The 17,045-nt window shown below is 36.7% G+C and overlaps 2 protein-coding genes and 1 long non-coding RNA gene across 3 annotated transcripts in view; 2 read left to right on the top strand and 1 right to left on the bottom strand.

Moving 5' to 3' along the window:
* Positions 1-453, top strand: part of LOC134660237 (oxysterol-binding protein-related protein 8) — a 57,818-nt gene extending 57,365 nt beyond the window's left edge. The window contains exon 19 of the mRNA XM_063515982.1: positions 174-453. Within this exon, the coding sequence (XP_063372052.1) occupies positions 174-393 (220 nt within the window). The 3' untranslated portion in view covers positions 394-453. The remainder of the gene's footprint in view (positions 1-173) is intronic.
* Positions 454-8,554: 8,101 nt separating this feature from the next.
* On the top strand, positions 8,555-10,560 carry LOC134660250 (uncharacterized). Its single transcript, XR_010097860.1, has 2 exons — positions 8,555-8,648; positions 10,360-10,560. It is a non-coding gene; the product is annotated as an uncharacterized LOC134660250 (long non-coding RNA).
* A 2,210-nt stretch (positions 10,561-12,770) lies between these two features.
* Positions 12,771-14,864, bottom strand: LOC134660077 (uncharacterized). The gene is made up of 2 exons (XM_063515776.1): positions 14,755-14,864; positions 12,771-13,786 (listed from the first exon to the last, which is right to left on the bottom strand). Exons 1-2 carry the CDS (start codon positions 14,798-14,800, stop codon positions 12,771-12,773), a joined length of 1,062 nt encoding a protein of 353 aa, XP_063371846.1. The 5' UTR covers positions 14,801-14,864.
* Between the last annotated feature and the right edge of the window lie 2,181 nt (positions 14,865-17,045).

Below are 17,045 nucleotides of genomic sequence, written 5' to 3'. Positions count from 1 at the left end.
GTTATAGCGGCAACAGAAATACATCATCTGTGAAAATTTCAACTGTCTAGCTATCACGGTTCGTGAGATACAGCCTGGTGACAGACGGACGGACGGACAGCGGAGTCTTAGTAATAGGGTCCCGTTTTTACCCTTTGGGTGCGGAACCCTAACCTAACCTACCCTCTTTCCAGACGAACTCTAAAGCAGACCCTCAACTCCCTCGACACAACCCTCCGAGAGCAGAGCGTGACCTTAGAGCGCCTCACTCGCGCCGTGGAACAACTCGACCGGAGACCGGCCACCACGGGCCGGCTGCCCGCCACAGGCTACAGCTGGGACCTGTTCTCCGGATTCGTGATAGCCATGGTGCTACAGGCGCTCCTCAACTGGATATTTTATAACAAAGACTGAATACTGCTTTGAGTTTTCTGTGGACACAGATGGTTATACCGATTTTTGGGGTAGATTCGGTTTTTTTAGCATTAGGAAATGGGTAAACGATCTTCAGTACGGCTACCATCAGTTTGGCACTGACATAAACGCCGTCGAGAACGCAATTTACTTTCTATACATCTCGTTTGCACTAATATGCGAGTGCGAGCGAGATGTATAGAAAGTAAATTACGTTCTCGACGGCGTTTATGTCAGTGCCAAACTGATGGTAGCCGTATAGGTTTCTTTTTATTGAAAAACGGTTTTAAATAAAATAGTACTTATGAAACCAAAAGATCATATATGCTATATAATTGCATATTTGCTGTGATTTATTTTTAAAAGTGTTTTTAAATAAAAAGACATGGTTTACACTTTTGCTAAATACATACGGGTCAAAATCATAACCCTCCTTTTGCTTTGCCGTAATCGGGTAAAAAAACGAAGTATTGTATAGTTTTATGTTTATTTTAAAGATAAACTGTAACTGTTTTAATGAGTTCTGTGTATAGTTGACCACTGAAAGGTAAATTTATCTTTGAACAGTTTCTTTTAGATACTTATACAAAGGGACTATGAGAATTTGATGATTAATTAGATGAAGTTTTTGGAGCAATTTTCAGCTTCAGAGGATTTCTATAAAAATTGACATCATTCTGAAAATAAAATAACACAAAGTGAAAAAAATACGTAACGTAATTTATGATAATTAAATTACGTCATGGCTTATGTTATGCTTTTATAATTAATTAAATCATTCTTTAATGGAATTTTTTGTGTAAAAAGTTTTTTTATTGAAGATTGGCATAAACTTATGCAATTTCTAAATGCCTATATTTTGTTGTTTGTATTTCCTTTCGTTAAGGTTGTTATTTATTTAAATGTATATACCTACATTTTATAATTTTTTTTAACGGTAATTAATATTTTTAAATTTTATTCGTTATTTTTGTAGGGCATATGTAAAAGTGATTAGAAATTTGGTCGATGGATTGTACAGATGGGGCCAGCATAAGTTTAACCTGTCAGAGTCTCTATTGTTTCCCAAGTAGTTTTAAGCCATAATGTATTTTGCCCGAATTTTCGTTAGTCATAATTCATTTGGTTCGGAAACGCGTCACTTTTCAGGATTGCCATAAAACAAACCTAACCTAACCTATCTATAGGATAACCTTACGAAAATTATGAAAAGTTAACGGTTTCAGTTTTATGACTAATTATAATATGACAACCAATACATTATGACTTAAAACTTTATGGGAAACAACGGGACTCCACCTGTCAATCCTACGTAGTGTCAAATTCTTTTTTTTTATGGCTTGGAAGCTAGCCCTTTAAGACGTTCGAAATGAATATTGAATATAATGACGAAACTGTAAAGGTTCCGGTTTTGCCATTTTGGCTACGGAACCCTAACAAGTATAACACAGTGTTCGAATAATAAGAAGTGATCACTTCTATTTTTTTATATTCCTATAGTATCTTTCAAACAGGGAGGGTACGCTGACAGATGTCATTTCAATACAACGCTAATTACATTTGGCGTTTTAACCTTTTCCACGCCGTGTCAAACACAAAAGCTGTCACTCAGACGCCACGTCATTGAAGTGTCAAAACTGAAGTTGAACTTTATGTATATGCACGTAGGTCGATGTTGCTCTGTGGTCTGTGACCGATTAATCGGTCTTTGACGTTGAACCTACGGTGCGGATATATCGGCCATTGGCGTCCAAAAGGTTAAGGTACCTGTCACCGTACCCGTCGCGTTTGAAAAACACTATAATTGTAACAAGAAATAATACGACATTCCATGAATTAAATAGTAGGTCTGTGTCCACTAGCGTCCTAAGATTGTGTCATGACACTCATGACACTTGACATTGTCAGAATTGACAGTGTCATGGTGGTTTTAGTCGAATTCCTTGCCCTAGTGCTTTCCATATACATAGGTATTCATTGATGTCAGAAAATAGTTATTTACGATACAAGTGCGGAAAAGAGGAAATTCGAAACGAGTGGCGTTAAATTAAAACACGACCGAAAGGAGTGTTTTAAATCGACACGAGTTGCGAATTACCTATTCGCACGTGTATCGTACATCGTTTTACAGTACATATGGCACTTTAAACGTTCGAAATACGCACGGAAAGTGCCATTTCCCGCACTAGTTCGGGAAAGTAGCACCATATGTACTGTAAATGCGTTTTTGTCATATATTATGCTTTAGGGTGAATCAACTTTGGTTGTCATAGTTACGTCTCTTAAGACACTTTAAAAACCTATTATTCACTGACTCGGGGCCACTTGCACCATTCACTAACCCGGGGTTAACCGGTTAAACCTGGAGTTACCATGGTTACCAATACAATTTGGCACTGGGTTAACGGTTTAAGAGTAGTAACAGTAAAAAAAAAGAGTCGGTTGACCTTTTAGCAAAATATACGGTTTTCTAATATCAATGCGAGTTGAGTAATTTTAAGCTATTTCGGAATATTTTTCTTGTAAATTTGCGAAGAGCTTGGTGCACGATTATTATTCATTGGTATACTTGCCTTTAGATATATCGGAGCTGCCGCGGTGTTCAAAGATATCTGAACATTGATTTCCTTGACAATAGAGTTGAAATATTGACTGATACAAACCCCCTTATTTACGGGCCTGATTTAGTTAAATTGTTTTATCCCTTTCTTACAAATATATAAGTCAAAATGACAGATAAGGACAAATGATTGTTAGCTAATTGAGGTTTGTAGCGCGTTTATCCTCCTAAAGAAACAGCCATACAAAAGAAACATCCAATATTTGCCACTGAAATTTGAACCTAAACTGTAGGAAAAATAGTTGATTTTGCGTTGTTTGAAAATGAACGAAACAGCAAAAGCGGCTCTTTTCCAATTGAACATGGTTTAAATTTTAAATAAATAGGTACTATAGGTAGGACCTTGGGCCTTAGGAGGATATTAATAAGGGGGGGGGGGGGGGGGCTTGTAGATTATTAAAGTGATGCGATCCATAATTTTTTATATTAGATACATTTTGTATTAAGGGCGGTTAACAAATCTACGAACGAGTGTGAATTGAAGCCCGAAGCCAAAGGCGAGGGCTTAATTAACACGAGTTTGTAATTCCTATACCCCCGCAGCATACACAATGTTTTTCATCACACTTGTGAGAAAAATAAAACTTCTGCCTAATTTCGGACGGACATTACAGTTACCGCATCGCCTACGTACCTTTTACGAGTAAGTGTGATGAAAAATCAACTTTACGTAGTGTAATAGTCGCCATCAGATACATCGGAGCGGCCAAGCTGCTCACAAATATCTGAACACGCCTCTATTGTCAAGGCTTTAGAGTGCGTGTTCAGATATTTTTGAGCGCCTCGGCCGCTCCAATATATCTGATGGCGACTGTACATCTTTATTGTATAGGTATACTGATCTCCACTGTGTTATTATGGTTTTCTTCTATATAACCGTCTTTATTAAAATTAATTGTAAACACATTATGAGTACCACTATAGTTTGTCAAAGGACTGTCTCATTTCAAACATAGACAGAGAGAATCATACTGTCTTTGTCTTACACTAGTACTAGCACCCAAAAGAAAAGGATGAGTATAGTTTTTTTGTTCTTATTTACTGACAAATTGGTTTGACCAACTATACATAAGAATAATAATCGTGTACCAGACTTTCTATGAATTAGCCAAAATTGAGCTTTCCACGTGATTGTGAGTAGATTTTTCATGCCATTTGAATATATTTGTTATTTTGCTAAAGTTTAAATGTAAATGCTAATTGTTTAAAATTTAAAGCGTATAAAGACAAATGTATAAGGAATTGTATATAATAATGTATTGTCTCTGCCTCGGCCAGTGAAACTGTTAAGTGTAGAAATGTGTCTTTCTCTGGAAAAAGGGTGCTTACAATGAGTAGCTTCGCATTTCCCTTTTTCCGAAGCAACCACAATTAGTCTGTATCTATATCCTGGTCAGAGTCTTGTAACTATGTTTTTTCAAAGAAATCTTATCAAAATATATATAAAAATCGAAAATTTGCCACTGCAATTTAAACCTATACTGTAAGAAAAAGAGTTGATTTTGCTTTGTATAAAAATTGAACGAAACAAAACAAATGCAACTCTGTTCCCATTGGATATGATTTAAATTTCGTCAAACTGAATAAGTACTATAGGTAGGACCTTGGGCCTTACGATGATACATTAATATCACCAATTTACACATCACACTACTATTTTAATATTGAAAGTTCTGTTATCAATAAATATCGCTAAAGTAAAGACGGTAAGCACGTAGAATTCCGTACATTGAACTGCCTGTTCCTATCTCTATCGCGCGCGCGTCTCTTGCTGCTTGCTGTCTCGCCCATGATGGCGGGTTCAATGACACTGTGCGAGCGGGACAGCAATACGCGTGCGATAGAGATAGGAACAGGCGAGTCAATGTTCGGAATTCTTCGTGCTTACCGTCCTTACTATACGTGATATCTGGCAGGAGAAACTGGGTACGATTGGACCTGCAGGAGACACGGACCTGTCAAAAGGGGATCGGATTGTAATACAGTAATACTTTACTACGTAACTGTTTTAAGGGGTTGGCAACGCGCATGTGATACCATTGAGCAAGCATGGATATGGAAAACTAAAATTAACCGTTCGACCGCCAAGAACAGCGTCTTCAGAACCACGACGTGTATATTCGTCAATAATCTAAAAACTGAAATATATGTCATATACGAAAGGAGAAGTGCATAAACCTAGTTTTTCATTGTGTCAATAACATAATAAAAAACCGGACAAGTGCGAGTCGGACTCGCCCACCGAGGGTTCCGTACTTTTTAGTATTTGTTATAGCGGCAACAGAAATACATCATCTGTGAAAATTTAAACTGTCTAGCTATCACGGTTCATGAGATACAGCCTGGTGACAGACAGGCGGACAGCGAAGTCTTAGTAATAGGGTCCCGTTTTAACCCTTTGGGTACGGAACCCTAAAAATCATGAAGAATGGAAAATATTTAGAAGTGGAAAACCATAATGTATTGTTTGCCCGCATTTTCGTTAGCCATAATTCATTTGGTTCAGAAACGCGTCACTTCAGGATTGCCATAAAACCTAACCTAACCTATCTATAGGATAACCTAACGAAAATCCTGAAAAGTTAACGGTTTCAGTTTTTTAACTAATGATAATATGACAAACAATACATTATGACTTAAACTTTATGGGAAACAAAGGGTCGTCGACGTGATATGACGTTTTTGGCGTTCGATCGGTTGCCCAGTGTTGCCAAGCCAAATTCTTCCAATAATCAATCCTTCGAGTATTTTTGTCGGCACGCTGCCATTTTACGAGTATTATTGGGTCATATACATAAGTATTTTAAAACAATCGTCTCTTCTGTGGACAGAAACCAGCTTGTTTATATTCTACGCTGTCTACGGAGACAACATGCCAATCGCTAACGCTACGTAGCGAACGAAACGCAACTGTCACTGTCACACTAATATGGAAGAGTGATAGAGAGACACAAAGCGATTCGATGGCGAAGCGCAAGCGATTGTCACCTTGGCTAGGCCGACTCCATGTTATGAATATTATCACACAGGTTAATAGAAAAGTTCTCGGAAATGGCTAGATCAAAAATTAGGCTTTATAGCCCTTAACTCTTTGAACGCCACGCGTCATGTGCGTCGCGTCATAATGAACCTTGCTGCAACGCACGAAGGTTGATATTAGGCTGTCGCCGCGCGCGTCTATTGACGTCGTTGGCGGTAAATGGGCTATGGGTATAGTATGTCCACAGGAGAGTACGAACGTAATTGATGTGTATGACCCCATTCCTTTCTAGTGTAGATATTTTTGAATAAGGTTTGTTATCGTAAATGTTGCTAGAGTGAAGTTTGTAAATGAATAAATAAGATTTTATCGAAAATGTTTTGTTTTTCTTAAAAGGACCAATATTTTATTCCATCTAGCGACCCGCCCCGGCTTCACACGGGTAAACCTTAACAAATTATACATCTTAAGCTTCCTCAAAAATCACTCTATTGATAGGCGAAAATCGCGTGAAAATCCGTTCAGTCGTTTTTGAGTTTATCGCGAACATACAAACAGACAGACGCTGCGGAGGACTTTGTTTCATAGATCTTTAAAAAATATACTTTTAAATTAAATCCACATGACCTAATAGTCGTTCGGCCAATGAAGAAAAATTGGTTATTCCCACTAGTTACCACTAAGTTGTTACCAGTGGTAACTACTGGGAAAAATAATTCCCAGTAGTTACCATTACCACCAATATTAACTGTGCACCTTTAACGGCCAGTTAGCAATCGTTAGAAAACTAACGGTCAATGTCAGATCCCATACATTTTGTCAGGAATGTAACGGTTAGACGTCACTGAAACACGACTTTAGTCGCGCTTTAAGGTGCCCAGTTAAGTGAAAAGGATCCTAATTCCTCTTGAATCACTCTTATCTATTATAAAAAAAAAACAACGGGTTGCACTCCGGGAGTGCCGACAGAAGTGAAAACTCAATGACTAGTCCAAAAAGTCTGCAACACTATGTATAATTGACCCATCTTCCTTTCTATTGAAAAACTTTAGTTCCGAAATTGCTCGTCAGTGAGCTTAAATTTGTAGCGTTAATTGTTTAAAATTCGAATAGAAATTGTAAAGTTACCTTGCAGACCTTGCTACTAAATATATTTGTTCATGATATTTTGAGTTCACTTTATTGGATTATATTTGAGTAATATAAAGTTAGAATGTAACTGTGAGATCCTCCAAATTCCAAATTATTTATTTGTTAAACATAGGTACCTATGTACAACAGTAGGTCTTACATATAAAATATAGTAACACTATGTTTCGCCACATACCTACAGAGAACATGTAGCGTGCAATTATAAACTAAGTCTTAAAACATACACAACACAATCCTCGTATTTCAGCCCGTACAAGATTAGAACATTGAGCTTTATTGCTTAATATAAAAGTCCAGTTTTAAATAATTGACCTGATTATGATACGTTATGACTAAAGTTTTTTGGTGAATAAAAACGAAACAGCAGGCTCAGGCATACATTTTCGCCGCGCGGCAGAAAGAGGGTTACGTCTTAAGCTCTCGCGAGTTTAACATTTTTTCCACATCACAAAAAGTGCACAGCGCCGCTAAAGAAGTTTTCACTTCAAAAATTATAAAATCCGTCGCTTAGTTTTAAATATCTAAGCATACATACAGACAGACAGATAGCGGGAAGCGACTTTGTTTTATACTATTTTGTAGTGATTCGCTTTGCCATTGCTATTTTAATTAACACATTTCGTTTCGCATACCAACATATCCACAGTTATTTACTGACCCCATAAATATATGTAGATTGTCTCGCCGCGTTACATACACATAAAAACTTGATTAAATACGACTAAGTGGGTATTTTATGTTGTACCTCAGAGTTTGTCTGTCTGTTTGTAGAAATAGTTAAACCGAAGTTTAGTTTTCGGTATAAAAATTATGTTACGGCCGAAGGTTCGATTTCGGCCAAAAATCTGATGAACCTTTCCGACCGAAATTTACTTAAAATGTGCTATAAAAATCGTTGCAGACTTATCTTGGTCTAACTCTAGTAGTATCTACTTAACAGCCCGCGTTTCACTCGGAAGCGAAAGGTCACCTCTCTTGTCTTGAAATCCTCGTAAGGCCCGAGTGGACGCTCGAGTTGGGCGTGCAGCGGGGCGGGGCGTGCGGCGTGCATGTTAAACAAATGCAAACGTATAGTAGCCTTAGTACACGCTGCTCAAATCACTTGTGAGCCCGACGCCACGCTGCACGCCCCGCCGAACGCTCCGCTTTGAGCGTCCACTCAGGCCTTACACTAAGATTGAATTTTTTGGAACCCTACAAATTTGAAAAAATAGCGTAGCTGCGCAGTAGCGCCAATGTTGCGTCGACGCTCGGCAGCCACTAGAGTGCGGTCCCTGAGGGGTAAACAACTTTGTTTGATTGGTTTCCTTCGAATTTATTTAGACTGCAGACGACTAATACGTTCAACATTCAAGTAGGTACCTATGCAACAACCAAAGCCGCGTGCTGTAACATGTGTAGTTTTCTTTGTTTACCTTCTCACAAGGTTTATAAAGCGAGACACGGTATTAAATGTTAGTAATAAATAAAAGTCCTACGAAATGAAAGTACGAGCGGTGCTTCGTAAGTATTTTTATTATATTTTTGTATTTTTATGCCGAATGAAAGGTGATGTTTTGAGTATATTGATGTTATTTGATGTGCAGTTTAAAAATGTTTTAATCTGACTATGCCAGAAACTTTGTATTAGGGCGTTTTTTTTTTGTTGTCCCCTACACTTTTTTTTTCAAATTTGGGATTTTTTATGTTATTTCTACTCAGAATCACGAGCTCTTTCTATCCTAATAGGAGAAAAAAAGTGTCCCAAAATGTCCATACATGTTTCAATCTTTCCATTCCGCGACCGCCATACAAAGTCTATCAAAAATGGTGACGTAATGGAAATAAAAACCTTAGGACACTTTTTTTCTCCTATTAGGATAGAAAGAGCTCGTGATTCTGAGTAGAAATAACATAAAAAATCCCAAATTTGACAAAAAAGTGTAGGGGACAACAAAAAAAAACGCCCATTATGCAGAAGGCGCAATCATACTACATACAATGTTTTTGATATAAAGGAAAAGTGGGTAAATTGATGATATGGGCGGGACTAGAATTCGCGATTCTGGGATTACCAGCAAGCCGCTCTATCAACAAGACTTTATACCAGTTGACAGTAAATATTTCACTACTATTACTATTAGAAGTTTATATTGAGTTTATTTATTTTTAGAAGTTTTATTTCATTTTATTAATTCGTGGTATTCTTCATATGCGCGTTAGCGCCACCCCACACTAGACTTCGTTTATACAGTGTGTGGCCTGTAACACGGGCGAAAAATTAAAACGTAGATTCTACTCCTCAAACAAGACAATGTTTGTTCAGCGACTTTTAAAAATAACTTGTGGTTTGTATTTTAAAACACTTTAAAATTTATTCGAACAGGCAATGTATTACGAAATTGATTATGCCTGTACGGTGACAAGACTGACGGGCAATGTCAATTAGACGGAATTTAAAGTACATTGAAAATATTATTTAGTTTGTTTGAAAAAGGGACAATTTTAAGACTACATAATTTCAAAAAGTTGTTGAACAAAAGTTTTATTGTTTGAGGAGTAGAATCTACCTACGTTTTAATTATTCGCCCGAGTTGTAGGCCACACACTGTATAGAGCGGCGGGACTGTGTGTGGATTTTCTCATAGGTTTTTCTCATAATTAAAAACTGATATGAAGGGTGTTTTAAGGCTAATAGCTATGTAGAAAAATCGTTCAACTGCAATGCCAAACGTCAACTATTTGTCGTATAAAATTACTAAGCCAATACTGGTGGACGAAGAGTTCATGGATATTGTTTTATGACGACTGACTTCGGCTACATGTTTAAAGGGGCCCACTGATTACCAGTCCGCCGGACGATATCGGCCTGTCAGTTGTTCGGAACTGTCAACTTATTGTTCTGACAGGCCGGTATCGTCCGGCGGACTGTTAATCAGTGGGCCCCTTAAAACCGCCTTTAAAATAGGTTTATTACGAAAGAACCCGTAAAGTTTTTAAACGATTTGCTTGTGTAAGGTTGTCTGCAAGAGATCGCTTTTAAGCGATAAGACTGATTGTTGCTATCTACTTTTTTGCACCCGCGTCCGAGACAAAGAAGCACACGGCCCACCTGATGGTCAGAGATCACCGTAGCCTATAGATAGGTAGATGGCTCCAACTCCAACTAAACTCTTATTATTTTATGTGTGTTTTTATTTATTTATGATACACAATAAGCAATATTTACTTACAGTTGTGGTCCTACTGGCCCTGTCTGCTACATTCTCGGCAGCGCAGATTTTCTCCTCGCGTCGTTCCATGACATGCGTCAACAACAAATGCCAGTGCGTCGGTGACGGCTGCTGAGCGGCCATTTTGTCTTCAAAACAAGATGGCGGACGGCGTATGATTTTATATGTTTTAATGTAACGATTGGAATACGATTTGTTTTTTAGTTGCTTGGTTTTATTTTACCCCAAAAGACAAACCAACATTGCTTATAGGTAGGTAGTTTATACTTCAACGACAAACAACGCGATCGATCGATCCTATCAACTACTTTTTGTACTAAAAATGACGTCATTATAAAAAAAACACGTACCAAATGACTGTTATGGTAGGGAATTTTGTAGTTGCGTGTGAGATCAAGGGTCGGTTGCACCTGTTTGTCATCGTTAAAGATTTCGCAAAATTTTATTGTATGGAAAGTTTCATAGTAAACCGCCGCGGCGCGCCGGGTGACGTTAATCAGTCTGTCAGGTGCAGTTGGTGCAACTGGCACTAAGTTACGAGTGCTACTTGCTACCCGTGGAGTCTACCTTAGTGTAAGGCCTGAGTGGACGCTCGAGTTGTGCGTGCAGCGGGACGGGGCGTGCGGCGGGACGGGGCGTGCGGCGTGCATGTTAAACAAATGAAAACGTATAGGAGCGGCCTTAGTACACGCTGCTCAAATTACTTGTGAGCCCGACGCCACGCTGCACACCCCGCCGAACACTCCGCTTAGAGCGTCCACTCAGGCCTTCCACTTAACCACTTTTAGCCGTGTTTGTTGTTCCGTCAGTTGATGGGGGGGGGGGGGGGGGGGGTTAAAAAATCATTATAAGTAGGTTGTGCACAATGGATTTGGTACTTCATACAAACGTAATCCCCATTGCCTCCGTTCACATTATGGAAATTATAGTTTTACATAATTTATTGTACGTACATTATGATTAATATAAGTGGGTTGGTCTCGGACTGTCTAGAACACAAAATGACTAGTGTAATATTTTGGCTATATCCCTTTTAGTCTACATCGCAAACGGTCTAGAACACAAAATGACTACAATTATTTAGACCTTTATTTACCTACATTTCGTCGGTTTATCTTTACGTTAGCGATGTCGACGGAGCCCCGCTGCCGCGGGGCTCCTATTTCTGTGCGGTTTGGGCTTCGACCATTTGAAGATACCTAACGAACCTAACCTACCTATATGTGGTCATTTTGTGTTCTAGACAGTCCCGAGATCAAAGCATATAAGGGGTGTTAGGAGCGAAAAACAAATTCCGTATTAAAAGCTTGTATAATCTTAATTAGAAAATCAAACGAAGCGGCATAGCGAATAATACGTGGGGATTCAGACTGTCCACAGCTGGTCTCGCAACTGGTACGCCTTCTTGTGCCCCCTCTGTTTCAATCCAAAACTCATTTTAGGCCACGTAATCGCGACTTACTGGCAGTTCCTAAAGCGCGCACTGTGGCGTATAGGAACTCACCATTAGTTCGCGCCTTACAGTACCTAAACGCACTTCTCAAGTCAACACCTGACTGCGATGTTTTTGCCAGTAGTTGGAAGATGGTATGTGACGAATGTAAGAGGTTATGTGAGGCGATGGATGATCGTCCGTCTTCACTGTGTTATACAATAACAATAATCTTAAAGACTAACTGAAGAGTCTTCAGTTAGTCTTTAAGATTATTGTTATTGTATTAACACAACTTTATGTTAACGTTTTAGAAGAAGTAATAATCATATTGTATACATTCCACAGTGCCTTAGTGTCTCACTGTAATACTGTGTAATATGTTTGAATAAATAAAATAGCTGCGGTTAATATAGGTACCTAGGTATGTACGTACCTACATCATATTACGAAAATATATTCTACATGTTATATGACACCGTAAATTTGTGAACCCGTTAGTTTACAATCTAACGTAGTGTTATATACACTCATAATTATTTTGCTTACCAGGTAAAACTAAAATGTAGGTGAAGCATTGACAGCAATATTACTGTATAAAAATTCGAATAATAGTAAAAACATGGTCATTCGTAATTTACTCTTTAACATAGATCTAATAACATTCTAATTCTAAATCTTTTAGTGTGTAAGTTTGTGCAGTGTATTTTGGTTGAATAAACTGTTTGGGTTGAATTCAAGAGTTTTCTTCAAAACTCCAACGGAGGCTGCCTTATAACAGTAGGTTAGGTTAGTTTAACTAGCGAGATTATAAACTGACGAGTGTTTACAATTTTACGGTAGTTTAACATATATTGTATAGAGGAAAATGGGGACTAAGTTTGTATAGAGAAGCGATAACGTATCGTCTTAAGTTACTTGCTATTTTCATAAATAAATAAATAAACAAGGGTATTTATTTCGATTATCAGTTATTACTTATTACCATATATGAGGATACTTATTGTTTGTGTCATATGAGTTAATCCCAACTTTCCAGTAAGTGTCTAAATTATGAAGCATGCCTTTTTCCCATTTGTATCGCTTTGGTAAAAAGTATGGTAATCTATCCTGTCTCCTAGCACTTTTAAATCCTCGGCCTGTCCTGAGATCAGGTCTTTGTAATCTAGTGCCTTGCAAATACATATATTTAGCGTCAGGATGTTTTACAGATGACTCTCGTTCTGTATTTTCATTTGAGCTTTCATCAGATTTTGCCGTCTGTTTATTGTTTTCAACGGTAGCGTCTGTATCTTCATCAAAATTCGAATGTTCAAATGAATTTGGTTTTTCATAAGATTCATTTGGTTTTTCATAAGATTCATTTGGGTTATCATCAGATTCGTCTGAATATGCTTCTCTCGATTGGTCTTCAGATTCTGAACTCTGTTTAATTACTTTTTTACGTTTATTATCAACAATCCTAAAGCGAGACTTTTGTCTTCCAACCGGTGTCTCGTTTTCACTTGAACTTGATGAAGATCTCGCTCTTTCTATAACCAAGTGTTGCGCGTAATTATTATAATCTTTTTCTTTGTTATTTCGAGTTTTTTTCGATTTTCTCACCGCGTTTCGTCTGGACTTATGTCTCTTGCATGCTTTCGAAGGGTTACCGAAGCCAAAATTACAATCGCTGCGTTTCTCATAGTACGCATTGTGCGTATTTTGGTTAATAAAGTTATTTAGCTTATGTAAAAATTCTTGAACTTCTATACCATTGCGCAAATTGCGTTTTGAGAATAGTTTTTTATTGCCTTTTTCGTTCTTTATTAGTTTTGCTATTAATGCCTTTATTGCATTTGGTTTTCGTATTTTTTTCAGTTTTACTTTCGTTAGAAGATTTTTTAACCAATTGGTAATACCAGAGTGTGAGTGTAGTGGTTTTTTACGATTAATATCTGGACTGTTTTTATATGAATCTTCTACGACATTCCGGCATTCAACTGTTATAAAATAACCTGCAAAATAAAATACGTTTCTGCATACGTGTAAGGTCACTTGGGATGAATGCGTCTAGTCTATTAAATTATCATCTAAACGGAACATTTTAGAACTATTGCAACTAGGGTTGCCAACTATTTTTTGGTGGAATATAGTATTTTCCAGAATAAAGCATTAAAAATATAGTACATTTCAAAAAAATATAGTATTTTTAGATAAAATACTAAACATAAGTGTAATATACGTTTAATCGGAAATATAGTATTTTAGAGTACTATATATTTTTCCAAAAGTAAATATATAGTACAGAGAGCCAAAATACAGTACAATACTATATTGTATAGTACGGTTGGCAACCCTAATTGCAACCCTCTATGTTCGAAGTATGGTCAGCGAACTTTTAATGTAGATGGCTATTACAGTTATAATATGTTGCGTTTCGAAGATATCTTCAATAGACGCATTTACCCAGGTTGACTATACCTAAAATTTAATTTTTTTTAACGCCAAAGATCCTTAAAGTCATATAATCTGTGCAAAATTATCAACGCAAATGATTTATGGATATTTCAAAGACAGGTATTTCCTATTGTTATTCTAAGTAAGAACTTGTTTGCCATTTTATTTTCGCTATAAAAAGACCCATGACGAAAGTGGACGACCGCGCGAAATAGCCTTTCCATACGAACGTTCCTAGTTCTTTTTTTTCTTTAGATATTAATTATTGAAATTATTTTGACACAATTTGATTTCGTTTTTTTTAATATTTAATTATTATAGGAGTTAGGAGCATTTAAATATTTGTATAGAATTAGTTTTATGCTGCTAACTCTTATAATAATCAAATAAAGTTAAACTAAGGGTTATAGCTATGGTTAATATACATCAAATTATATAAAATTATTTTACATCATGTCAATCCATAGAGGAAAATGGGGACGTTTGTATGAAGCGTTCGTCCCCTTTCCCCTTAAGTGGCACTTACCAGCGAGTACACATATGAAAACGATAAGTGTCCTTAAGCTTAGCATCGTAGTGAACGGAACAAGCCGTGTTTACCTGCCACGGTAGCTGCACTCATTCATTGCTTTTCAATTGCCATGACCGAAATATTATCATCGTACAGTCAGCAGCAGAAGTTGCTAAGCGGGCGAGGTGTTCAAAATTAACTTGTCTCTTATTCTCTTAACAATAAAGTCACGTCAAGATAATTTTGAACACCTGGCCCGCTTAGCAACTTCTGCTGCTGACTGTGCCATATATCAGTTTTCTTACCAAAACGCGAGTTATTTTGTAGTCGACGTCTAACGTCAAGTAGTGTTAACTGTCAGAGCCCGTACCATGTGTCATTGACAGTGTCAAAACTGACACAAACGCTACTTTCTATACATCTCGCTCGCGCTAATATGCGAGTACGAGGGAAATGCATAGAAAGTAAATTACGTTCTCGATGACGTTTATGTCAGTGCCAAACTGGTGGTAGTGGTACAGTACCGCTACTTGTAAATTCGAAGCATTAAAATAATACCTTTCTGCAACCACACGTAGGTACCGTGAAACTGTTTAGAAATGGTACATTAATAATGCTATTTACTATACAATAATAACAATGTTGAATAAGTAAAAATACGTTAAAAAGCATAACATACTGGTAATAAAAGTTGGAACGCAGTACGGTGCATTCGGGTAATTTCGAGTTACTTCTGAATGTCGGATAATTCTGATTGAATTATGAATAGGTATATCAAGAGTCCATTTTTGGAATTATCCGACTCTTAGCATTACCCAAATATAACTCATCTTTTACTATGACTATTTACTACTATTATTGCTTAGAAAAATAAATTAAAGATTAATTAATAAAAAAAAGGTTATTTAGTAAAATATAAACTTTATTTCATAGTAATAATTGTTAGTAGGGACACAAATAATTGCATTGTAGCTACATGCTTGTAAATATGTATATATACAATTATACATTTAAGGGCTCCATTTTTTTCTTGCACAATTTAAAAAAAACCTATTCAAAAAACATTTCCTCTTTCTCCAAATTTAAAGCAGCAATATGTATGTAATTAAAAAAATTACTTTTTATTTCGTTCGGAAACATGTCAATTTTACAGACACAACCTGTTAAAATAATTCAGGTTTATATTATGTTTTATTTTTTATTATCCTGCTAAGTTGTAGTGCCTTATTATGATTCGGGTGTCGTCTCATTGACATATCATGAATATTTTAAACAAATAGCTATACAAAAATATTTAAGATTACAACTTATTTAAATAAACTGTAAACTTGAATATATTTATAACAACCTTCATTTTTAAAACCCGAATTATTGGCTAAAATTGACGTTAAACTAAAACGAAATAGTCTAAAAGTATGCCACAGCACCAATTAAATTTTTTTAAGAACCTACTTCACCTGAATAGAGATGTTGACTGTAAGGTGCCTTCGGGTGATTCCGAATGCTTCAGACTGGCGGGAAATTCCGAAAATGGACTATAATATGGAATTATAAGTGATTTTCGGAATTACCTGAATGCACCTTAGTTCATACCATCAAGAAATAGCACAAAAAAATATTAGAAAATCAGTAATATTTGAGGAGAATTTCTATTGAATAAATCGAACTATTATAAGAGTAGGCAATTTGAAATACAGGCCAGAGACATCACTGCTTAGATTTTTTGTCATGTATTTCTCCATAGAGGATAGAATAAGTGCATTTATTTTGACTTTTAGTCTACATTGTTATTGGAACCAGCTGTGAAAACATTTCTTATTATAAAAATAATAATATTTTTCCCTTTTTTTAACAATTATTTTACTAATCACAATTTTGTATCCTAATACAAATAAGTAATATATATTTTAATGAAACTATTTGAGCGCGAATACATGTTTTTGACCTCGAATGTTATTCCGTTTTTATATAGGTACTTACTTATATCATTGAATTGTAACACCAGCCCTAGTAGCACGGTCGCATTTTTATCGTTTATCACCATGCCTGTCACGTTCTGACAAGTATGTAAGTGCGAAAGTGACGGGCATAGTGATAGTCGATAAAAATGGAACCGTGCTGAGCCCACAGTAAGTATCTAGTACATGATATTTATCATGTAAATGTCTTATATTTATATCAAAAACATTTGCTTGACACTGTATAAAAATAAGATATCTGTGAAGTGTGTGGTGGGGGAACCATGATGGCGCGCGCTCGGCGTGGCAAAAATTAATACTTTCGTGGGACCAAGTTGTTATAATATT

The sequence above is a fragment of the Cydia amplana genome, chromosome 26 (assembly GCF_948474715.1).
Source record: "Cydia amplana chromosome 26, ilCydAmpl1.1, whole genome shotgun sequence".
In the NCBI taxonomy this organism is placed as follows: domain Eukaryota; kingdom Metazoa; phylum Arthropoda; class Insecta; order Lepidoptera; family Tortricidae; genus Cydia; species Cydia amplana.
This window is presented reverse-complemented; position numbering and strand designations above follow the sequence as displayed.